A 25,574-nucleotide genomic window follows, 5' to 3' on the forward strand; every position below is an offset into this window, starting at 1 on the left:
ACGCTTTCAACCAATTTCTGTCCAATGGCAATGGTGTGAAACTATTTACGCTAATTTTCTGACTGATAAAATGAATAAAATACATTACTTAAGATATCTATTTCAAAAACCGATTAAAAAAACTTTTGTAAAAAAGACATTTTCCACAGTAAAACTTTGCTTAAATTACTTTTTCAGGTTTTCCTGTATCCTTATCCCAATAGCAGTCCCTCAATGACTTTGTGAGACTCTGACGTAAACAACCCAATTCCCTACGGTGTACGAGTTTAGTCAAACAAAGGGATACCTTGTCCTTGGGAATAAAAATAAATGATCAAAGTGTTTGCGGGAATATCACTTTGGAAAAACAAACAACACATACCGGGCCGCCTCAGACTGCGTTTCTGCCCCGTTCCCGTACCGACTAACTGACTTCCTGAGCTCCCCTCCCCTCGGTGGCATCAAACGTTCGTTTGTTCGATTTGTGTGGGAAAATTTTTACCAACTCCCAGTCTCTGGCAGCCAGGCAAACAGGAGCATAATGGATCGCACCACGGGATGGCTCACTAAGACCACCGGCAATCGTACGACCAGCAGCAGCAGCGGCCTCTTCAGGTTCTGTAGGGGGGAGAGAGCATATTTTTATCCATCTATGTTTAGCACACATAACCGACAACGGTCCCCGGAGGGACGCGGTTCGATAGTAGCATTCCCCAGCATAAGCATAAAATTCGCTCTCAGTTCCACTTCAGTGTGCGTCGTGAGCTCGTTGGCGAATAGTCGAGGAATCTTGAAGATGTCGGCGGTATGTTTGAATGAAACGGAACATTAAAACTGAAGGAACGCGGAAGACGAGCGGCTTCTATGTTAGGCTGGCTATTTATTCCGAGCACGGTTTGCCGGATGCTGAGCAACGAGAGAAAGTGTTTACGCAGGCCACGAATAAGCACGTGATGTTGGAAGAGGTTCCCCATTCCCCGATGAACGTATCAACACATTTTATCTTACGGTAGCCCCCCCGATATTGAGAGAGAGAGAGTACGATCTTCTGCTGCGCATGGTCCGAAACGTTATCACCGATGAGTACGAGACCAGTAACAGATGTGTTTATGTGCCGCAAAGAATCCCACGTTACCCTGGAGTCCTTGTTTGGTTACGATTTTCAAAATAAACTACCATGTGAGGTCGTCTGCTGAAACGTTATTGCCTACCTTCAGGCGTTAAATTCCTTCCCGGTACTGAGAGCGAAGTGAGAAGGCGGCAATGCAACGTGTGTGGGAAAACTTGTTTTCCATCCGACGCTCAGTGAGAAAATAGTCTGATCCGTTTCCATGCCAATATGTCAAGTGCTTTATCGCGTGTTCAACACCAAGTGAGTTGAGTGTGACCATGGATTACCTCGTGAGATACGACGTTCGTCAGCCGTGTCTCGCACGTGAGAAGGACTATTCGGTCGCGTTTTAGAACAACGTTTGCATCGGGGGACTCGTGATAACAACGAATCGCACAGCCAAGCGACGCCAACATTCGACTCCACGCCTCCGACGGGTTCGGTTCATCATCACCAGCAGCAGCAGCAACAGCAGCAGCAGCAGTGGCAAGCAGCCAAGAAAATAGTTTCCAATCGCGCAAAAGGGATTCCCCCGAGGGTTAGCAACCGGTTCGCACAACTGCCTTTGAAGGTACGTGGCGCGTGCCGTATACAACACTCGCTTCCAAACAGTCAACCGGTGCGCACGTGTTTTCGGTTTTGCCTCAACATTCCAAGGGCCTTGGCCCTGTGTCTATCCAGCGGACTACCTGCGCCAGGTTGAGCCTACGGTGCGTGCATAAGTGCATTGCTTGAGCAAAGCAGAACACGATTTGCATTAACAATTCCTCAACTGTATCGATTTTAGACCCAAGGTTCAAACAGCCAATGTGTATTTCGGTCGCAACTACGTCTACTGTTTCCCGTACAAAGTCATCAGAAGGCAGAAAAAAAGTGAAACTATCAATACAGTTACAAAGTGGAAGCAAGTAGCCAGTGTGCGGTTGAGTGTAGTTACCGACAGCAGTACTCAACAGTACTTTGTAGTACACACCACTCGTGTCTGTTAAGTTTGTGTTTTAAAGCAACTGTTAAACAAATTGAGTTTTGAGTATATTTAATCGTTGATGATTGCAGTTTGTACATGCACTACAAACATCGCGAGTGTTTGAAAACATCACAGCATACGTTGCCGCCGTCAATGTCTTTTTGAAACTCTGAAACAGCAGGTAATAACAAAAAAAACAACCTTGGGTCGAAATCACATGATTACTGGTGCTGCACACAAGTGTATGTGTTTAGTTTTAATACACGTGGTAGCCGAGCGGAGGGAGCGATAGTACCGCCAATCGTCGTAATGTGGATGAGTTAAATGGACACCGCACGGATCAGCTGGTCGTTTGTGGCAGCACAAGTGAAGTTTCGCTGACATTAAACGCTCATTTGTCCGAGTACGCACTCGTCGAGCTGTTAGTTCCCGTCGCGGCACTGATAAGCGCAATATCGGAATCGAATGATTCTGCAATCCCTTCAGCTGTTCGCATTGGCTATTCTACTGCCAACAGGGTACTCGGTCGTTACTGATTAGGGCCACGTTAGTGCTATTGTTGGTAGTATCAGCTGAGTGCGATGGTGCGCCCGTACGGAAGTGAATAGTGAAGTGAAACCAGTACCGCTTGGGTTAGGTTTTTAGCTCTGCAATTGTATGCGCATCAAAATTCCCTCGCGAGTAATGGTGAAGTGCCGACAGTAAACAAATTAACACACAGCTTAAAGTGAAGACTGTGCTGCTGCTGCGACACTTAAAAAACTAAATGCTGGAAGAATCCCGGTTGACGTAAGTTGCTAAGTTTGGCTAGAGAGAAAATAAAATAAACTTAGATTACCATACCTTTCTCAAAAGCATACGATCGTGCTGCTTTGTCTCCAGATCCATTATCGTGAATGTGACTAACCAATATAAATATGGGTGCGCAATGCTTTGCAAAATATCCCGCCTTGTTTGCGGTTGTGGTTAGCTCCCCAGTTTACGGTTTTAATGGTTTTTATTTTATTTTTATTTTTTGTTTTCAAGTAGCAGAACTCAATACAGGTGTTCAGATAGCACACACACACACAAGGCTTTTAGACTTGGGAAATACCACTTTTGGATAACCAAGGCCTTTGTCGTAGCGACAGTCGTAACAACTTGTTTTCTATGAGTATAGAACTGAAAAAACCAGTTTCATACAATAAGAAGATTGTGCTAGAACTTGAGAACATCTTTAGTTTGCTTGTTTTGGAAAAAATAGTATGTTAAAATATTTAAATTCAACTACTATCCCATGTACTAACCCATCTACTATTTGAACAAATGTTTCGACAATTTATCATCAAAATCACAGTTATCGCAACGGTTTAGCCTGCGTGACAGGAACGAATAAAAACAACCCTATCCATCAGCTAGTCTGAGTCGGACGGAAGCAAATTGCTCGCGTAATGCTATCACAGCTGAAAACAATTTAGATCTTCAATCTGCGGCACGCTGGCCGCACTATTTGCACCAACGATTTCATGCTACTTACGCTACTTATGACCGACCGAGCGCCCGGAATGGTACGGCCCTATCTTCCCAACATCTGAGACAATGAAATAATTCAGAGTCGTTCTCGGCAAACCGCATAAAGTACGATTTAATAAAATCTTTTCCTGTTCGTGCACCAAAAGAGACTAAGTTATCTATTAGATTCGCAGTTTTGAGGTAATATTTAATTTTAGGGCAGCTTACTACAGGAAAGAGAATAATTTGATACTAATGAATTTATTACAAACCATCATTGTAACATGCACATAACTGTCAGTTTAAAGTAAAGGAAATCTGCCCTATCTTAAAATCGGTTGTTTGATGCACATGTCGTTTCAGTGATGGTTTAAAATAACGTTTAGCATTGTGGCCACTTGGGCGGCACCATCTGTCCATTTTACGTGACGTTTTCAGAACCGTTACATAACCTGTGCCTAGCTCGTTCAACGGGCTGGTGACATCAGTCCAAACAGCAAATGATGCTATTAAAAAATCCTTTTTGAATCAATCAGGAAAAACAAACGAAAGCCTTGTGGTGTTTGCTCGATGCTTTCGAGGCAGCACACAATGTCGCTTCATTGTAGCACACGTGGTACCGTCGGTAGCCGTCCAATGATGATAGATCGATTAAGTATTTAAAAATAAGTTGGAACCGTTTGACTGCGGTTGCTTTTATTTGCGAATGATGAACTATTAGTGAAGGTGGCTTTCGTAATTGGTTTAAAGTAAATTTAGGCAGGAAGTGGAAACATTAAATAGGAAGTGATTAAGGTCTCGATTGTTTTCCACACAGTTTGTTCGATGCTGGCTAAAGTCAACATGGCAATTATCTTAATGGATCTTGTTTAAATTGACAAACATGTAATGCTGTTTGGATAGTTGTTGCATTCACGTCGATAGTTCAAACACTGAAGTCGGGCAAACATTCTCACGAAACGTGGGTGTTGGACACTTCAGCCTGTAAAGTTGGATCATGCTTTCATTCCCATAATTGTGCTTATACTGCATCAATACATTACGTAACACATTGGTCTGTAAATCTAGAGTTCTATTATCTAATTGGAAAACCCGTACTATGTACTATTTAAACGGATTTAGCTAATCATGGATGAATATGGTGTACCGACAAAGACAGGAACTGTTTTCCTGGTTGTAGCTGATATTTAGATGAAAATAAAGTACGAAATCCTTTTCGCTTACTTTTTAACACGAACAGTGCATAAACCTAACCAAAAACAACCCTCCTCTGGACCAGCTTGAACCCATCGAAAAAAAGACTCCCTCAGCAACGCACCGAAACAAACAGACCACATCCAATTGGTTTCAATTTGCCGGATTACGTACGATAAGAGATAATCTGCGTACCGCAATCGGACGAGTTTATGTTTGTCCCATCCGTGCCCTATACCAAACCCAATGTCAGTCCATTTCCCGATTTGCGGTGCCGCTCGACGAAACGCCAAGGTCTAGGTTGATTTTCGGAGCATGGCACACCGGTTTTATTGGTTCATGAGTGTGCTTCCACACGGAAAGGACGATTGGGACAGGGTCCATTCCAAACCATCTCCGGACCGTAGATAGATTTGCAAAGCACTTGGCGTAAATTGTGCCATAAAGATGATCTTATACCACCTGAGATTAATTTACGATTTCGCAAATTTTTTCCCATTTATCACTTCTTCAGGTTCCTCTCTTTCTTCTCAACTTTTCCTGTCACGCTCGAATCCTTGCGACAAAAGGTAACTAACGAAAAAGCAGTCGTTCACTCCGGAAATGGCAATTACCAGATGAGCCGAAGAGTAAATGTTAGCAAACAACTTCGTTCTCACAAAAAATAGGACAAAAGACAAAGTTTACGTGAAAAATGTGATGTGGTAGTGCTTCCAGAACAGCTGGGCTCGGGAAAACACCCTGGATTTGCCTTGGAGTGTGTTAGGTTTAATACAGACTATTCATTATGGCATCGAGCGCACCGTTTGACCAACAGCCAAGTACGCTACAGGGTAATAATGTTGATTTCAATTTTCGCAATTCTCATTGCCATTCATGTTACGGTCGGCAAGAATATAAATTGCCAATCGTCTCGCGGCTCCTGTTTACGTCCATCAACGTTCCAATTTGTTTTGGCTTCCTATTTAAATACTCGCAAATTGAAAGCGATTGCGACGACGGGACATTTTGACGATTGTTATTATTCGTTTTCTTTACGTCTCCGCTACAGTGAGGTGTTCTAAAAAATTGCAGGTAGTCAGGAAAAACAATCCCAAAAGCCATCAGCGCAAGCCAAAAAATCTGCATCGCTCAAAACAATAAACCAAACAAACGAGAAGCTTTAGGGATAAACGCGCGTCCCCTCGTGGCAGATTCGCTTACAATGGAAATATAGAATGTTGTCTGTCAGTCAGGCAGAAAAAAATTAAGGAAAAACCCCATTACCGGCACTCGGTTTTCATTTCCACGTCGAAAAACGCGGGCACAGACAGGAAGTGAGGATATTAAAACGCCCCCCAGTTTCCGTTCGCGTCTCCGGAAAGCCTCGAGGGTGGATCGTAGCGTCGACATTTTTACGATGGACTTTTCTCGCCCGAACGAGCGTCATTTTCTCACCATCAGCGTGGAAACTTCGGCTAACCTGTCAGCCACAGATAAGCCGGACGAGGCTTGACCTCCCATAAACGCGCGAGCGTGCCCGTGACAATTGTGTGGACCAGCTAACGGTGACACTTCGTTATAATAAACATGCCACAGTGGAAGATGGGCTTTCTGAAGACCGAAGTATCGAGCCGGGCCGGTTTTTAAGGACTACCGAGAGCCATGCGCTTGGCAGTCGATATAATGTACGAAGGCTTATGAACCAATGAAATATGAAGCAAGACTGGTAAAAAGCTCTTTCTCGCTCTCGTTCTGCTTGTTTTTATTGCTCAAATTAATTATAGTTAAGGCAGCTTAACGGCTTCAGCGGCAGGCGGCTTAACATAAATTGAGCAAATCTGATCTTCCTGCCCAGAAATTATGTTATGTTTCCATCATCATTTGTCCACATTTTTTGTTGGACAAATGTTGTAAAGCTTCGATGGTAGACTTATAAACATAAACTATTAATTACTATCATAAGGTTCGGCAGCTTTTGGATCAACGATTTAAAATGTAAACGCCAAATAAACCAGACGTCAAAGACGTATTAACGATAAATTAAAATGTGTAAACATTGAATTTTCTTTTTTGTTGTTGTTGTTGTTGGAATTAACGCTAAAAGTGTTTAATCTTTCCGCAAATGAGTTTACCATTCGCTCTACTCACGGGTTGGGAAATTAATACCCCTCATTTGAAGGATTAATGTCTGTTGGAAAAATGTATTTTCTTTTTAGTGGTATACAAAATGCATTTTGAAAAGGAGCAAATTAAAAATCTCATTGACCCCTGTTTACGGCGGAACACGAAAACCAATACTATAAAAATGGGAAATTGTTGCACCCAGCACGTGACGTCAGCACAAGGCACGCTTCGTGGTTCGGTTGTTTATGTTATGCAAATATTGAAATACCCTGCAGATTTTACTGCATTTGCCTTCCAGTGGCGATCGAGCCTGAGAGCGCATTTGAAGCATGCCCATGAATTAATCAAATTTGCGGTAGATACTTGAAAAATGTTTGAAAAACAAACCAAGTGAAAGCGTCGAACGATCTAGCGTTTGTGGGGGAATAAAGTGAAAAAGGGGAAAACAATTTGTAGGGTGGTGAAAAATGAACAGAAACAAATCAAAAATATTCACAGCCCCATCAGAACGCTTTCACATTTAGTCACTTTTTTTAAGCACCGCATTTCCATCGGGAAATGGTAGACCGGGGCTAGCAGGTCGAACATTTTTCACCGAGTGTCTACCGTGAGTTCTCCGGTCGGGTGACTGATTTGGTGAGGAAACTTAAAAGAACGTAAAACTTTTTCATCTCCGGTTGCGCGCTCGGGAAAGGTTAAAGTAAATCAATCTTGCCACATCAGATAGGCAGACAGGGTACGAAGGAGAGACAATTCAACATAGTTGCTTCAGAATGGAAGACTTTTGAAGTGAGAAACTCAAAGAGTGTAAGGCCGGTAAAGAAAAATGGAGCGCAATTCGTTCGCTTCGTTCCAAAGTTTCCCGTGGGAATGTGGGAACTTGTTTGCGGAGTTGATTAGCTTGTAATGAAGCTGGTTTTTCATATCCCATTTGTCGACTATTTGTGTGCTAGAATGTTTGCTTCGAAGTACGAACAGAAATATAAATTTACCCGATGTTATAATTTTAACTGGAGTGAGAATCAGCCAACAAAACTTTGATTATAATTTGAATAATTAGGGAAATAATTTACCAAAGAACTGGATTTTTGCTATACAAGAACAAAAAATCTATGTCGAGTACCCCTTTTTTCGATCCCATTTTCTTGCACCCTACGGCATTGATTCGCTGCGCAATATTTTACCTCATCAGTTTCACCGTTGAATGGCCGCCATGCTAAGAAGGAAAAAGATAAGATGGTGGTTTTCAGCAAGAAAAGCGAAACCATGAGAGCACCCAGACAGAAAACTGTTGACGTGGAAACCAAACTTGTGGAACAAGCAATCTTCAAAGATCAAAAGCAATTTTCTCGACGATATTTTACTGGCGCGGTTAGCCAGCAAGTGTTTGCGGGAAAATAACGCAAAGTAGCTTTTGATATGCCACGGCAGAACGAACCCGGAACTCCAACGAAGTGGTATCGTTTCATGCAATTCCTGCAGCGAGTTTTCACTTGGACGACAAGCGGATAAGTTTGAATAGATTGCTCAACATTCGATAAACTGGATAAAGGAAATTTTCATGTCACATTGCAGCAAAATAGCCTTGTGGCAAAGCTTTTTAAGCTCTCCAATCCTAGCGTACTTTTGCTGCATTGCTCCATACGTAGAAGCAGAAGCTTTAAGTATGCGAATGGATTCGTTAGGAAGCGGGAATAACATAAACACAAATCACCCCGCTCGGTTTCCTCCATTAACCGGTTCACGTTTCTAACAGCTAATCGACGGAAGGCAACTTTTTCATCGCCCGGAAAAAGGAAAAGGACGATTTGGTGTGATGAATGTGTTGTCGGAGAACTATTTTTCGTTTTCGAAAAGAATTCTTTTCAGATTTTGTTCTCCAACTGTGGGAAGGATTTATCTTTTCTTTTTCTCTAAAACAGATACACATTTTCAACACTGGAAATAAATAACGATATAAACTAGAATTGAAGATAAAAGTTTTGAGACTCAAAAAAAAACATAAAAGTTCATTAGGTAATTGAATGGCCATCATGAAATTTCCCAATTGATTGCTTGGCGCACAACATTGTTCCGATATTTCTACTCCCTGCGTATGAAAGAAATTGCAAACTAAACAATGCTCCCCATCGGCTTCCTACCAACCCTTCGCAGAAAATACAAAGTATTTCTTAAGTGCTCCTCGCAAGTAATTATCCCCACACAGATGGGGAAACGTAGCGTCATTTAGTGAGGGCTGAACACGGTATTTGCTATGATCCATTCATCACACGACATCGTACGATATGTAAAGACCGCTTTCTTATCTGGCATCCGTCGGCCGGCTTTCCAAAATTGAACATTATCATTCCACACGATCCGAGGGTATGGGCACTCGTAAAAGTGTAATTGATGTACCTGACACCTATCGGCAGTAAGATACGGAGCCCCGGAGGCCAAGGGCGAACCCGTATGGTCTCATATGCCGCTTGTTGATAGTAGGATTAATTTCACCAGACGTTTACTAAGCGAGGGTTGAACTTTTATTTCAAAACACAGCCACAAGAGTATATAAAATCGTTTCTTTACCGTTGTAGGGCACATTCGAGATCACTGTGCTCAGACATACCTTCAAGATGACAATGATTCTACGCCGAAATGATTTTTATTTCCTCGAGACGTTTGCTTGCATTCAAAGCTCTGCAGAGTTTTATCCGATTGTGTGGTCTGTTGAGCTGCTTTCAAAAGACTGGAATAACAGGAGACTAGCATAAGTGCTAAGAAATAGCGCGTTCGTTTCTTCCCGAAAGTCCATCCCGAAAGTACCTTGCACAGAATTGAAACGAAAAGAGATCGAGCGCCGTTTTTGCTCTACTTGTTTTTTGTTAGTTTTCGCTTAGCTTTTTATTTGATTTAAAATTGAAAAAGTTTCATATCGGTCGTACTAAGTGCTTAGAAAGGATCGCACGAAGTAGTTTCCTTTCCTCGTCCCATTATTGAACAATGGTTGAGCGGAGAAAAATGGCTTCAACAACACCGAGCTGTGGCGACAACAGAATAATAAAAAAGGCACACTAGTGATAACTCTTTCGCCCGAACATCTCCACTTTCCACAAAAAGGCTCCCTTCCGCGGACGTTCGGGAAAATGGATGCCTATTTGCGCCACCAACCCGAGTAGGGTTCCTGCTTTCTTTCCCGCTCGGAAAGATTCTACTCGTTGCAAAGAAACTCAACTTACTGTCGGGCGGAAATGCAATTTATATTTCACACCGTAATTATGACACCGCAGTTTGGTCTCGTGGCCGAAAATTCGCGGCGCGTACACGATGTAACCATTTTTCCCTTTTCCCCGGTACGTGAGCTTTTCCCCCCACGGCGGCGCAAAAACGAATCACGTGGCAGCAATTGCACCTCGCGCGAGGCACGTGTCAGGATTGCTCAAATTACGCGACACTAATGGTTTCCGAGCCGGGTGAACAATATCTCCGACCCGCAGCAAGTGTTGTTGATGTCACTAGGAGTTCTTTTTTTTTTGCTGCATTTTCTTACCCGAGTTCCAAAAAACCAGCCACCACTTTACAGTAAAGCGTTCCATCTTCAGACAGCTTCCATTCGTTTCGACCTCCAGGGAAATTGACTTTACATACAAATAGAACAAACAGTAACGAAGCACAGAATCACTTTACGTGATTTGGCAGCAAAAGTAGCAAAACGGGGAAACGTAATCCCTTGTCGTTCGGCAGCACGTTGGTGAAGTATTTTCTCAAAGTAGCTTAATTTTTTTTTATTTATCTTCGCGATTACAATTTACGAGACTATAAATAGAAGTTTTGCCTTCGGGTTTGATACTCTCCGGAGCCGAAGGAACGCCGAGATTCTTGTGCAAGAAAAACTTCGATTGCGTAAAATGCAGCTAATCCTTTACTTTGACCGGAAGGGAGTCTAAAGTGAGCCATCTTTTATCATCCTTATCAACACGTTTCATACACGAGGGAACTTTCAGGACACACTACTAATGCGCCAGCTTTGTTAAGGGGATTAGCCGAGCATGAACATTTGTAGCATAGTTTGGACAATTTTCATCGTGGGTATCATATAAAGGATAGGATATTTTATCAATTTTTATGTTCATTATCGTTATTTAAACTTGATAAGGATATTTCCTATCAACTTATTTTAGTTCAATGTTTAAGAGACGAATTTTGAACAGAAATACTTCTTTAAAAATGTTTTTACTTGACAACCGTCTTATTCCTAGATGTCCTTCCCGTTGCGCAACTTTTTATAAAAGGATAACATATTGCGTTACAGAAAAAGACAAGTAAACATGACAAGACAACAACATAGTACACTTTCATCATATTGTTTTCTCTCGTTTCGCAGGACTATCGTATCATCTGCTGCTGCTTTTGCTGCCACCATTCTACCGACGGGACGGTAGAAAAATCCATTATTGTACCGCCCTAGGCCAGCTTTCCTTCAGGAAGGGCATGCAACGAACTCTAAAGCTAGCGCCTCGACCAGAGTGCACTTTCTAAAAATACACATCAGCACCGAAACCCCCATCGCCGGGATCAACCGTCCCTCCGCTGCGCGTCCTTGAGATAAAATCGAAGATTAGCATCACCACAGCTCGCTCCGGAGCATAATGTTGGCGTAATAAACGGCGACAAGACTGGCCCAGTTTGGGCGGATCTAGTGCCGGGGGGTGGATGAAATAAATCAATAGCTGCATTTCAATATTAATAAGCCGCTTTTGTCTGCGCTGCTGCGGTACCTCCGAGAGGAAACCGATTCGAGGGAAAATAATTTTATATGCGCCGCAACGTGAGGTAGCTTTCGAGCACGTGAAAACACACACGGTAGAGGATGCTGCTCTGATGGAGACGATACTGTTGGAAGCGAGTATTTACATCCAACGAGGGTAATTGGCAACGAAGGAAAACGGAGCCAAGAAAGTCTTGCTAGAATACGATCGATCGAATGCAAGCCGTACGAAACCAAGAAGGAAAAGAAGCTCACCAGGTCATACAGTTGGAGGAAGCGATCCGTTTTATGGAACCGTTGCAGATATAGAGAGAAATAAAAACGTTTCTAATGAAATGTAACATGACAATAAGTCCAGTACCTTACTATCACTTTTAATATTACTGTTACCAAAATACGTGAGATTGCTCAGAGAAGGAGAGAAATTTTAAACAAACGCTCTGTCAACAGACGGAAAATCAACGGAAAGAACTCTGGAAACACTTTTAAAAGAAACTTTCCCGGCAAACTATACCATAACTCCCGGAGAGTTCGGAGAAGTCGAAGGAAAAAAAGGAGGAAATAAAATAAACGGCATGAAAAAGTGGTAAACTTTTCCCCTTTTCTCAAGAGCGTTTACAAGGAAAAGAATAAACCAAACAATACAAAGCGTGTCGTCGTCGCCCTGACTTACTGACACAGTACCGACGAGGTATCATCATCAACATCATCATCATTGTCACGTGTCGAAATGGATCTGAAACATTCCAACGTGCCGGAAGTGACGGTCGTAGCCGACGCTTACATGCCCGGCAGCAAGTCATCGGATTTGATCAAACCACCGGCAACGAATGGGTCGAGTGCGACACTCGACAAGCCAGCGCTGGCACCCGGTAAGTACACTTCGTTCCCTTTCATCCATCTTATCTTGTATAAAGATCTACTGGAATGCATGCAGAATTTAAAATATACTTTTATATTTTTACCTACATTCAATTAAAGGTTAAAATTTGAACTTATTTGTTAAAATATTAAATCAAATAAAAAAAATGACAGAGCCTTAAGAGTTTTGCGCATATTTTCTAAAAAAATAAAAGTGTTTAAAAAACCTTAACAAACTGGTCAAAATAACAATTATAAGCAAGCAAAGTTGTTTGTACTGCGAAATCAATCACTCAATGAAAAAAGGCCTCTCTTCGAGGCCCCAGTTAAAATCCCTCGGGGCCCATTAGTAATCCCATATCGCCCCCCCCGTCCCATATCCGAGATGTCAGTCAAGCCCCTCGACTTAATCAATCCAATTTTCCCGCTCATTCACAGGTGAGTTCCGGGTTTACAAACGGCGCTGGTTGGTGCTGGCCATCTTCGTAATGTATTCCGCCTCGAATGCACTCCAGTGGATCCAGTACAGTATCATCGCGAACATCGTCCAACGGTAAGTTACCGAAGCTTCTCCAGTGGATCGTGATCCCATTCGCCCTACGGGTGAGTTCTATCGAACCGAACACAATCCCTTTGGCAGTATCCGACTCAACCTACATGGACGTCCCATGGTCGTGCGGTGTTGATTGGTGCGCGCTGCTTTCCAGCTCCTTCAGAGAACGAAGGATCCGTGTTTGCACTGCTTTCAAAAGCGAACGGAAAACCCTACGTGACCGGTTTTGAGCGATTTTTGTAGTGGGAGTTTTATTTGCCGTCCATCCATTCTTCTACGGTTACCGAAAATCCCAAAACCACCACCAGGCGCCTCCATTGGAGCAAGATGTTGACCGCTCGATGTTGGGGTTTTTCGTTTTTTCCTCGTCCAACAGCACCACGACGATGAACGATTTTTCCGGCAAGCGGTTTTAGATTATTCTTTCCATTCAAAGGCGATTTTTGATGCGCATCACTGTTTTCGGAAAGTTCTTATCTTTCATGGGATCCCTTAAAGTATTACACCTTCTGAACGAGTCGTGCGTTTATACATTCCCCACGTTGATTCGAGAACTTTGCTTAGCGATCATGTTGGAAAAAACAAACACCCGGGAAGGTCGTTCTTCAATCTGATAATATTCCAAGGTGGCACCACCCCTTGATTGTTTTCCATTGCATTGATCAACAAACAAATGAGGCCTCGGGATCCTATCTTCCCTAGTATTGGTGAGGTGGCTGAAGAAAAGTGGAAACGACCCAAGAGAACCCATATCGAGCCCCATTGGAAAGCTACGGTCACCCAAAAGATAAGCTGGCGAAAGAACGTGAGAAGGAATTTTAAATTACAATTTACCAAACGAAAAAGCCAAAAACAGTCTCCTCTAAACGTTGGGTTTCAGATTCGTTCGTTGTACGCGAGAGCACACCTTTTCCACCTTATGGGAAGTGATTTCGTATCTGGTGTACCTTTTTGCTGGTTTTTGCAAACACGGAAATGAATCTTTTCTTTTCTTGTTGGGATGACTGGTTGCTTTTTTTACCTCTTCTCCTTTTTGGTCATGAAAAGCGAACACGTTGTACGCTGCAAACATTCCTCAGTACGAAGGAAAAATATTTAAATACAGATCGGCAGCACAATGGCGCCATCGTGGGGTTAGAATTTTGGGTTCACATAGTTTGCACATGTTTGACGAAAAACAACAAGCAAAATAATGGGGAAAAAAGTTGAGATTCGAAATAAATAGTCAGCTCAATTGTTTTCATATTCATTTAACTGAACCCTTTGCACCTAAAACCAACAAAATTATATTCAAAATCTCAAATATATTTTACTACAAAATTTGTTTGAACGTTTATGAAAGGTACCGTCGTTTTCATTAGGATACGCTATTTTTAGTATAGAAATGCATCGATTGAAATTCAAATTAAAAAAAACTGCTAGCACAGACATGCAGCGCGATTTTCTATTCTAATGACATTCAATTAGATAGCTTATACGGTACGCTTTACCATGTTTTCATTAGCTCGCCGATCCCGCACTCCGTTTAAATGGTTCTATTTCCGGAAAGGTTGTCCTCCGGCGAAGGCAATAACTTTACGCGAACGCCCACATTTGCTGAGTAGTCCACGCGCGGAAAACCAATCTATGACCGCTATCAAACACATCAAACGATCCCATTTTCCACTCTCGATATGGAAATGTCACCATCGGTAGGGCGAGCGTAAGATATGAGCACACACTGGTGACCTTTCCGGACACCGGAACCGAACAGTGACACTCGGGTGGAATGAAATAGGGATAGATGGCAGGATCGGTAGCATTGACCAGGGGTTGGCATACATTTTCTTAAAAGGGTCAGATGATTAAAAATAAATCGAAAGCGCGGACCAGCTACCTTAAACGAAGATTTAATGTTTTAAAAGTAGAACTAAACCTTTTTGAAAGGAGTATCAACTATCTAAATAGTAAAGTTAAGTTCAACATATAAGTTTTAGTTTGTTGTACTGTTAATTAATTTCTTTAATTGTATTTGAAATTAATTATCTACCCAAATTATTTTAAAATATCTTGGTTTTACTGGCATACTCTCAGTAATTAAAATAACTCAGCTACGAGAAATTTTCAATGTTTAATATTTTGAATGTAGCTATTTTGGATGGAAAGTAAACGAGTTTTTGCACAGGATTTTGGACGAGATTAGGCCATTTTAGAACAATGAATAATGCAAATACAATATAGAAAGTCTATCAAAAAGTATACGAAGAATCCACCTGTTATTGAAAACCACGATCGATGATTGCAATCTTTATTTTTGGGAAAAAACAAACCTGACACCATGAACAAATCCGTTAAAATGGATGAGAGGATAAATTGAGATGGATAAAATCAGTAGGCTGCCCTTTACTTTGCCGACCCCTGGCTTAGACGATGGGAGCTTAATTCAGGTCCAATGTTTAATGGCCTGCCTTTACTGGCTGACCATATCCGGTCAGGTTTCGACGGCGGAGGCCGCTCCGATCGACGTGGGAAATTCGATTTATAATGCAATTTTCCACCGTTCAGCCCTATCGGAAAGTGATCGGTTCAATTAACAATCCAGCGACTCGATAAACTGGTTGCGTGAAGGGTTACTGACTGCGTTCGTCGACAGTGAATTAAAATTACATCGCACCGGCCATGCTGCGTTGGGCTGTTTAAAGTAAATGGGCACGCCTTTTTCCACAATTGACCTTTGATCCGGCAGCCACGGACGGCAAGGGGTTTTAATTAAATATCCTTTCATCTCCGTTCCCTCTCACTTGACGTTCAGTAACTAGTAACAGTTAATGGAGGCCGATGTAAGTGACTCACTTTCTGTTCAATTTCATATGCACCCTGAACATCCCCGATGCTGCAATGGGACAATTTCGGTGTTGGTGGTTGACGCCGAAACAAAACAAAAATACACCACACTCCTAACCCACCCACGATTGGACAACGCAAATTCGACCCATTTGTCACCGGCACCTGTGAACGATGGTTGTCCCCGGGCCCCTGGAACCACAAACACAACGCGATTGCATTCCATTCTACCACCACCAACAGCTACTACGACATCACGAGCACCTGGGTCGACTGGACGTCGATGATTTTCATGATCCTCTACATTCCGCTCATCTTTCCGGCCAGCTGGATTCTGGATAAATTGGTAAGTTGCAACGGGGACGACCCCATCTGTTTTAGGACGAACGAACGAAACGTAGTTAGGGTTTGCCAGGCCATCCATACGCCATGTATGCGATGTATTGTCGGCCGCAGGTCCCACGATGTCTGCTTCCAATCGGCCACAATTTGTGGGCGGCGTAAATGTTAGATGTTACGAATACTGTACCTCCAACTAACGAACCAAACTCTTCGGTGCGGCTGTAATTCTATTAGACATTTATTCGTTCGTCACATAAATTAATGGAGTCCGGTGCTTATGACGGACGGGAACAAGCGAGCGGTGGAAATGCACAGCGGTTCCCACCGTTGTTTGGGAGTGCATAAAATGAATCCGGTTCGCAAAGGCGATGATTACGGCACTGGAGGTGAAAGTTCATTTGCAAGCCTTCATTGCAGCGGGGAAAAGAATTATCAGAAAATCCATCATGACGCGTCGGATAGAATAATGCGCTGGAAATGCATATTTCTGTGAAGCATTTTTTTTAAAGCAAGGTGAAATGCAATAATGGTTTCTAACGACATGCAAATCGGCGTGCAAAAGATGATTAATTTCATTTTGAATGCTTTTATCGTTTGAATCTCGGGTGCAAAGAGATTTTTTAATTACCGATCTGGCACAAAAACTAGTTGAAACAAAAAAAAATTAATTGCATTTATTGCAGTAGCAAAAAATGGCTTCTCCCGGTAAAAAGTTGGGACGAGACGAATAAAGTTGGTTAATTAGATATGCTTACGTTACGTATCAGAAATTTTTAATAAGCGGTAGGAAAAGTATTGATTTTCGCTTGTATAATTAAAATTAAACATTAGTTTAGCAAAACATAAATCATGATCTTCCTTTTCGTACTACCTCAAGCAAAAGATAAAATGGTCAGTTGGTATAGAACATTAACGCAGGCGTATAAAACAGTAAGCAACATTGTGCGAGGAAAGGCTTGCTCGGTCCAGTACTACGTTTCCGGCCAGGTCGTTGCTTATCTAGCGGAAAATGTCGAATGCAAATAAATGCATCCCGGGAGGGTGAACACAGCCCGTTACAACGGAACCCATTTCCTCCGTTAATGCTTGCATCCCAACGATGTCGATTCGGACGACTGAGCATGCTTCTGAAACGCAAACTTTGTTCGCACTCCAGCTGGAAGTTGGGTGGCGTTTTTCTACACGCCGTTTTCAGAAGGCACACTGAATAGTTGCATGTCATGCGATCGGTGGCGGGAAATGTTTCCTCATTTATTTTAATGAGATAAAATCTGTCTCTTGTTTGCGCAGTGGACGAGCGATTTCGTAGTTGGAATAGAGAAATAGAACGGTAAGAAGTTATCTGAACCAACACCGTTTTCCATTCATCAGACTACTGGCAGTTTCATGTGGCTTTCTTTTCTTTCCAATGTCTCTAGTATGTGGTGACTATAAAGCTCTTCCTGAATGGAACTGTACGGCTGTGGCGTGTTACTCTGTTTCTACTGGCTCGTTACCATAGAAAAACTATATCGGAAACAGTTTTTCTTACATTTTTGCACCGTGGTAAAAATTCCCGATGGTGCATTTCTAGTCACAGCTGTTGCTGTAATTGAAATTCATGTATGCAACATGCAACGTTGTTTGACGTTGCATAAATCTGAAATGAATTTTCAAAACCACTGAATGAATGGCACTGAATTCGATCGTCAGCGGAAAAGGGATGTGCTTTCGTGTCAGCGTGTGGTTAAATTATGTCATTTAGCCAAATTGACATCAACCAATATTGATCTGAATCTTAAAAATTCTAAGATTTGCTTGATTTTTAATGTTTTAAAGGAATTTTAAAGTATTTTGTGACACTCAAATAATTTAAAGAACTGAAAGAAAAGTCCATTTGAAATTGAAGCAAATCATAGCCCTAAGATTATTGGGTTTATTCAATATTTTCTTCCCGTTTCCTGTTGCTTCCGGTAGGGTCTCCGAATTGCGGCCATCAGTGGCGTCCTGGGAACGTGCCTCGGAGCCTGGGTCAAGTGTTTCTCCGTAAGCCCGGAGCTGTTCTGGGTCGGCTTTGTCGGTCAGTCGATAGTGGCCGCCTCGCAGGTGTTCATTCTATCGCTTCCGGCGAAGGTAGCAGCCGTTTGGTTCGGACCGGATCAAGTCTCGTCGGCGTGCAGTATCGGAGTGTTTGGAAATCAGGTGAGTGCTCAACCCAGTTTATATGTTCACGTGCGATAAAGTGTCTGTCGTGTCGTTCATTCTGCTTCCTCCTTATGGTTCACGAAGGCTTTTCGCTCCATTCCATTCCCGAGGGAACAATATCGAGTTTCGGGCAGTTTCGTGCACGGTAAAGACGTTTTACTTCGCAAGTAGAAAACTTTTCCATTCTGTCACACCCGGATGCATTCGAGTGCACGTGTATTCCTTCGTCTAGAAAGTCCTGCAATTCATCATCACCCCGATGCTAAGCTGCGGCTTTCGGTTTTATTAGGACAACTTCCATTAAAAACAGAGCCCAACACCTCGCGTCGTCAAGCGAATAGTTGGTCCAATGATAATCTCCAGCCACTCCGCCACGCAACGAACGAAGCGTAGATAAATCTTCTACGGACGGCTGAAAGAAAAGTCCTTTGCACTTTAGCAACGATTAAGCCGTGTCGGATGGGTGCGAAACTTTTGCCACGACCTCCAACTCTCGCATCCGGGAACTTTTCCACAAGTCCCCACTCCCAATGGGGCATTATCACGAAAATGGCGGGCGTAAGAGCAACACTTTTCCGACTTTTCCAGCTTCCAGGTTCCATATTTCGCCCGGGTTTCCGGGCGCGCATCCGATGAAACGATGTCGAACGAAATGGGATCGAGCATACGATCGTGAAGCGATTTTGGCTAAAAGCACGAAAAATAATTATCCCTCCTTCGATCATCCCCATTTCTTTCGGCACGCAATGTGCTTCCCCATATGGAAGTGGAAAATAAATACCATACATGTACGCCCGGACGAAAAGGCCTCCGTGGGGGTTGTATTCATTTGCGAAGTTTTCACAGCTTGCGGATAAAAAACTCGTTCTGAATAAAATCCACTGCAACTTCAAACACGAACCAAGAAAACCGCAAAATTGTATAATGGTTCATTGGGAAGAAAAGCCCAGCATCCAAGGAAAACCGAGCACGAAACAATATTAAATGCATCTGTGCACTTGGTTTTATTACTCTAATTGCGTTTTATAGTTGATAAACCACATGCGTATTAACATTCTTGCGACGCTCTTGTTCATTTTATTACCATGTGGGCTGGAGAAATGTCTTGCATAGACATTAAGAATATTTAAAGATATTTTCTTTTTACCGTGTTCATGAAAATAACATATATTCAAACAAGATACTGTAAAAGAATGTATTGTATTTTCAAAAAGTTTTGATTCGATAAGATTTCAAATATACTTGAACTCATAGTTCAACCCATACAGGATATTACTTGGCATTTTAAAACCATAAGTTGCCCTATTTGGATTTTCTTTTATATGATTAACGTCCAAACTGCTTCCCGATTACCATCCATGCCATTATATTCACATCATTCAGCATTACTATCAGACTAGATGAAAAATCACCAACTCAATCGAGTGAAAATCCTATCGGAACTCAATCTGGCCGATGGCATAAAAGATAGCGTTGCATTTAAAGTTCCCTTCCATCCCATTTTATGGGAGACCAAAAAAAGAAAAAAAATACTGCTTCCTTTTGCTGTCCATCATTGATCCTTGCCATCCACACGCCGTTCAACTTTGGTCCGATATGGTGCACAAAGTCCGCCCGCGCGATGAGCTGGAGTGGAAAATGGCGAAGAAAATGGAATGCCATTCCGGCCGCTGCTTGATTGCTACCGGTGGCGCCAGTCATTCCATTGGGAAAATGCTGAAGCCGCCCGAGAGCAGCAACGATTGAGGAAATAGAACGATATAGTAAAAATACCTCATGAGCGAAAGTTGTTGATCAGAAGTTCAACAAGAGAGTGCTTAATTTTCATTATCTGCTTTGGCTTCGTTAGACCGTCGAACGGCGTTCGGAAAGAGATACAAAAAAAAACCATCAGTAAGGAAGCATCAACCCGGCAAAGATAGTGGGAAGGTTCGCAAGGAAAGCATGCGAGACTATAACAGTAGAACCGGTTAATCGTTCGCGTGCACGTGGCGGGAAGTGATCGAATAGAGAGAGCAGAGATAAGGCCACTTTCCAAGAGTTAGAACCACACTCTTCAGCTATTCCTCCATAGTCCCTAAAGCGTGGAAAAGTTGTTCAGCAAATTGGATGTTTAATGAGCGGGTCATAAAGTAGGTCTATGATACTCGCCGACTTGTTAGGCTAGCGAAATGCCCCTTCCAGTCGAGTGTTAGCCCAAGAGATGTAAACTAAACTTATAAAATGAAGCAGACCAATGTGAAGTGCGAGTGGAGCGATATTGTGGACGAGATTTAGCGCGTCTACTTATCTTCTCGATTTTTTTTTCGTGAGTCAAGTTTGATGTTGATTTTGGAAAGTAAAATAGAAGCGATATCAACGATGTGAAAGGCATTCCATTTCGAACAAACTCGTTTAACACCAGACCATGTTTGCCGTGAGTCATTAGAGTCAGTTTAACTCACGCTTGTTTGACAAATTTGTTCGGTGGTCAAAGCGATATTTACTTTGAAAGGGAAGATGCCGACAGTGCGTACGAGTTGTGAGAAGAGGATTAATTTAAGGCTCGTTTAATCCCACCAATCCGCCACAGACGATTGCGGGTGCTTTGTGTTTGAGTAAGTCTTTGGAAACGATAATTTCCTTTGGGACTCCATCCACTCAGCAGCTTCAAACCAACTATTAAAGCCACCAGCCACCCAAAACCACACGGATGTTGTCACGAACTTTCTATCCCCTCGAAGAATTTCACTCCACGACCTGGGCCTGATCTTGCCACTCGTAATCATCTTCCCTCGCGCTTTGCTGGATGCTCTTGAGCGACAGAAAGAATCCCTACCTTAGTTCCTTGAAGGTTGTGTGCACATTCGTTCGCTTCACATACGAAGTACGCTGCGCGCGGGAGAACCCCTCAACCACTCGCATGACAGGATATTACATCAATGTGCCTGCGTAGAATTATGGCTGACGCTGATCGCTGGAGTGAACGCTCGGTTCCGTACGTGGAAGAAAAGGAAAAATCAAGATGCGGAAGCGGCTTTTATGCTAATTTGATGATCCGAGGCTTCACTGTTTCCCACTATCACTTATCCCCATTTTTCCACCCTCGTGAGCATACAGAGTCGCGATTTTAAACCTCAAACCTCGGAGTTTTTCCCTCCAACCTGGGCTTCGTTGTTGAGTTGTTGTTGGCAGCCCTTGTCTCAACGGTGGTTTCGAGTCCCGCGTGGTGCTGCTGGTAATCGATTTCCAGTGAGAAAATTGAATTCCATTTGCACGTGCCTGCGAAAACCGAAATTGGTTTTTGCAATGGATTACCCTGATTTCCCCCCACAAGGTAAAAATCAATGACGCAATATCACATGAAACTACAAAAATTTGTCCTTTATTTATTTGAACCAGGGGAATTACATTCCTTTTATTTATAAAGACATTGTTTAATCTCCCAACAAGTTTTTTCCGATTTAAGATGAATAACATAATTAAAATAAATGCCTAATGTAGATGTAATCATTAAGGTGTGTGGGCAGTAACAAGTATGGTTTAACTGAATAGACACGGAATGAGGTCTGAAGCTTATGAATTCTTCTCATAGTAATTAAGTTTCAGAAAGCTCTTGTAATGTTTCCTTTCGGCCACAAACTACTGCTTTGGTTCGTACACTCCGAAGCTCATGAACTCAACGGAACGTCACAAGACGTCACACAACGTTTCCCACATTTCTCCTCCCGAGCCCACTGCTTGGAGTAGATTAGGCCAGACAACGTTCGCTCATACCATGAAACCAATCAGCGTCACCTTGGGACAGGCGGCATAACGAGAAGATCATACCGCGATCCTTGTTCACGCCGTGTGCCGTCACCGGCTGAACGCAGCATAATCAGCACCGGGAAGGCAAGGATACATGACCCTGGCCACGGGCTGTCAGTTTTCCCAGCTCACGAACCGTTCCGGGGGAGTCGGAGCATGAAACGACACCGAAGCGTAGGCCATCGGCAAAAGCTGATTTATATCGCGAATCGCGTTGATTGCTACGCGTCTTTTATTTGCTGGCGGCAAAAGTGGCAATCGAGAGAGAGAGAGACAGCGCCTCCTGCGATCGAGGACATCGGTAACACATTTCTCAACAACTTCCCGTTGGGTTGGGTGGGTATTTCGTGGTAGCGGTTGAGCGCCAGCTGGTATGGAAGTTTATGTTCGAGATTGATTATTACCATGAGTCAAACGAACAAAAACAACCGAGGCGAAATGTGGAAATGAAGATGCAAGGAGTACTGGGAAATTTATCACCTCAATTTCGTCTCAAAGCGAAAGCGTGAAAAAGTGTTTCTTCCTTGAATGGCGTCCTTGAGGTTTATCATTTTCGTTCAATTTTATTTCCTGCATTTTTCGGCAGACACATTACGTTGCATTTCCTAAACATTTCCAAATGTGAATGTATCGTAGGTAGTCGGGAAGTAGTTCCCACGACTCTGCGTGCATATATTGTCTATGATATATATGATGTTATCTCCATAAATAACATTTTCTGCTTTGATAAATGTTTCGAAATTAACGTGATTTTCCACCTATCCTGTCATATGGAGTGGAAATAGTTAAGCTTCTGCAGATTCGTATTATTATAAATTGTTCTAGGAATTGCTCTCCCGGTCAGTCGACAATAATATGGCGTCCTATTTCCCGCCACTAGGCTGGTTATGCTTCGGTGCGTGGAAATTGCTTCCATGCCTGACATCCAGGCGCGCGTACACACACATAAAAGTGGTTCGTTTTTCCGGGACCCTAGCGCGCCGCATGGTAAATAGGAATCCACTTAAGGAGATTATCGAAACAAGTGGGGTCCCCTATTGAGCTAGCGAGAAGAATTGAAGAGCAACTTGACATCGTCCATTGACGGATGTTACTGCATCCGATGGCTCGTTGGGACGATAATAGGGGAAGTGCCATCGGTGGCGCAGGAGATGTAAAGCAATTTGGTGGGCAAATTGACAACAGCTTTGCTAAACAATTGGAGTACCATCGAGAGCGTTTTCAAGTATGGATATTGATTTCGTTAGGAGAGCAGTGAATTTATGTATTGTACCATTTAGTATACTTCGATTTTCTTTTTAAACGTGTTTATGCTACATACTACAGCTTAATTTTTTGTTAGCTAATTCATTCTACCAATTTAAACTACGTTTTAAAATGGTTTAACGTTCCTGTTGATTTTATTTCACGAATATTGAACAGCAGAATGATAAAATGATGTAATTGAGATTGATGTCAATAAATCATTTCCGGGAGGAAAACTACCAACATAGTGATTGAGTTTGTCTCTTGCAGGTCATTGACTGTGAAGTAACGGCATCCATCGTCCCAGTAAATCTGGCAGTAATTTAATTGAGTCATTGTACTCTCCGATGTCCATCCTAATCCCGTCCGGAAATCGAGCTGACGGGCTCAATTTTTATGCCATGGAGGGGATGAAAATAAAAATCCATTTTCATTTCATAGCTAATTCCAATTCCCCAAAAAGCTTTCCCCTGAAAGGGCGAAATCGGTGGCTGAGAAAAAATGCACCGCCGGTCCAATTACCATTTTACCTATGTCCGGTCGCTCTGGGGGGAACTACGGTCACAACATTGTACCCACTGGGATCCCTGAAACGCATCGTTGGCATCGACTAACCTTCGAGCAATCCATTGGTGCCCATTTTAGTGCACAAATTCAGTTTTATTACACTCCCCGTAAACACTCCGCTCGTCGTTTGATGCGATTGATGGAATTTGCGAACGATTTGAGACCGTGGACCGTGATCGGTTTTCCCAATTCCCGTCTGCCCAGTTGGCTTCCAATGGTGAGAGATTGAAAATATGTATCCGAAAAAAAGGGAACAACATTAAAGGAACCTTTTCTTTTCGCCGACTTTTCGTCTGAAACCATCTCAAATCTCGGTAAAGCATTTGTGGACCTTTCAACCTTCCAAAGGAAAGCACTCTTTTTGTCGACAATGCAGTATTTGGACGAGAGTATTTGTTAGCACCTTCATTTCAACACCGCACTTTCTATGAAGAGAAGGTCTGTAGGGGTCTTCTCAGAAGCATTGTGAGAGTAGTGCCTTCAAAAGGATTCGTAAATTAAGTTCTTTTTGTGCAGAATAACGGAGTTAAATTGATGGAAGTCCACACAAAAACTCGTACATTTGTACCAGACAGACACTTTGTAACACTTTCGACAGCAGATGGCCTGCAGTAAAGCCGATTATGTGTCCATCTTCCATGCAACTGCTTTCTTAGAAAGAGGATTTCCAATATTCCGCCATAGAACGTCATTGCAAAACGAGAATTTTCAGCTGTCCATAATAGTTTTTTAGTTTTGTACATTAAGTAAGTTTTCCAAACATTATTATAACCATAGCTCTTGAAACAATTCATCATTAATTCGTCATTAATTTTTCCACCAGTGAAGAGGGAACTTTCTTTAGTAGGTTCGCTTTTGAGATGTAGTGGAAAAACCAATCGTTTTCTTCTCCAAAAACCTCAATATTTTACGACAAAGAAACCAAGCGAATGCACGCAACTGAAGTATGGCGATACGATTCAGCATAAAGAAAAGTTTTTACGCAAACGTTGCCATTTATTTTACCTTTCAGAAGAGATTACATGTAACGCAATCCGCTGTCGAGCAGTGGACGTAGTATCCTGCTTGCCAAAACCTGGGATAAAGAAGGGACATCCCTTTCGTCTTCCATGTGGAACAATTCCGGACCATAAATCATCAATCTAATCACGCTCGACCACTGCCGACTTGCGTGAGATCCGGGTAGAGCGCGCCCGGTTTGCAGATTGGAATCCGGCGACCAAAGGAATTCCTATCATACACGGTGACTAGTACCTTCGTGACGTGCTGGAAGAACAATGGCATCACTTCGAACCATTCATGTTTCTTTTTCGCACCAGTTCAGATGTCCTTGAGCATGACGCGTTTTGGGTTTATTTCGTGCAGGCGCATAGAAAACCCTCTTCACGAAACTGATCGAGGAAGTATCGTAGCCTTAACTCTGCATTGGCTTAGCTGTCGACTCTTTTTCGGTCAACTTCCCTGTAATGTACTGCAGCACAGCGATGGCTTCGCAATGAAGGCACATAGGTAGTAGACTCTATGCCGCTTGTCTATTGACGAAACGCTCACACGCATTTTCCCGAAACCACACTCGGAAAAGCAATGCTTTTTTTTTAGTTTTTTTAGCAAAAAG

General features: G+C 42.6%; 1 protein-coding gene across 2 annotated transcripts in view; it reads left to right on the forward strand.

The window, feature by feature from the left end:
* The first annotated feature begins 1,534 nt into the window (after window positions 1-1,534).
* Window positions 1,535-25,574, forward strand: part of LOC131267669 (heme transporter FLVCR2) — a 29,572-nt gene continuing 5,532 nt past the window's right edge. The window contains exons 1-5 of one of the 2 annotated variants that reach the window (XM_058270599.1): window positions 1,535-1,661; window positions 11,212-12,467; window positions 12,895-13,009; window positions 16,076-16,178; window positions 18,131-18,355. In XM_058270599.1, coding sequence (XP_058126582.1) covers window positions 12,326-12,467; window positions 12,895-13,009; window positions 16,076-16,178; window positions 18,131-18,355 — 585 coding nt within the window. In that variant the 5' untranslated portion in view covers window positions 1,535-1,661; window positions 11,212-12,325. Of the gene's footprint in view, window positions 1,801-11,211; window positions 12,468-12,894; window positions 13,010-16,075; window positions 16,179-18,130; window positions 18,356-25,574 lie in introns of both variants that reach the window. The other variant, XM_058270598.1, reaches the window with a different exon arrangement.

The sequence above is a fragment of the Anopheles coustani genome, chromosome 2, assembly GCF_943734705.1.
Source record: "Anopheles coustani chromosome 2, idAnoCousDA_361_x.2, whole genome shotgun sequence".
NCBI classification, from domain to species: Eukaryota; Metazoa; Arthropoda; class Insecta; order Diptera; family Culicidae; genus Anopheles; species Anopheles coustani.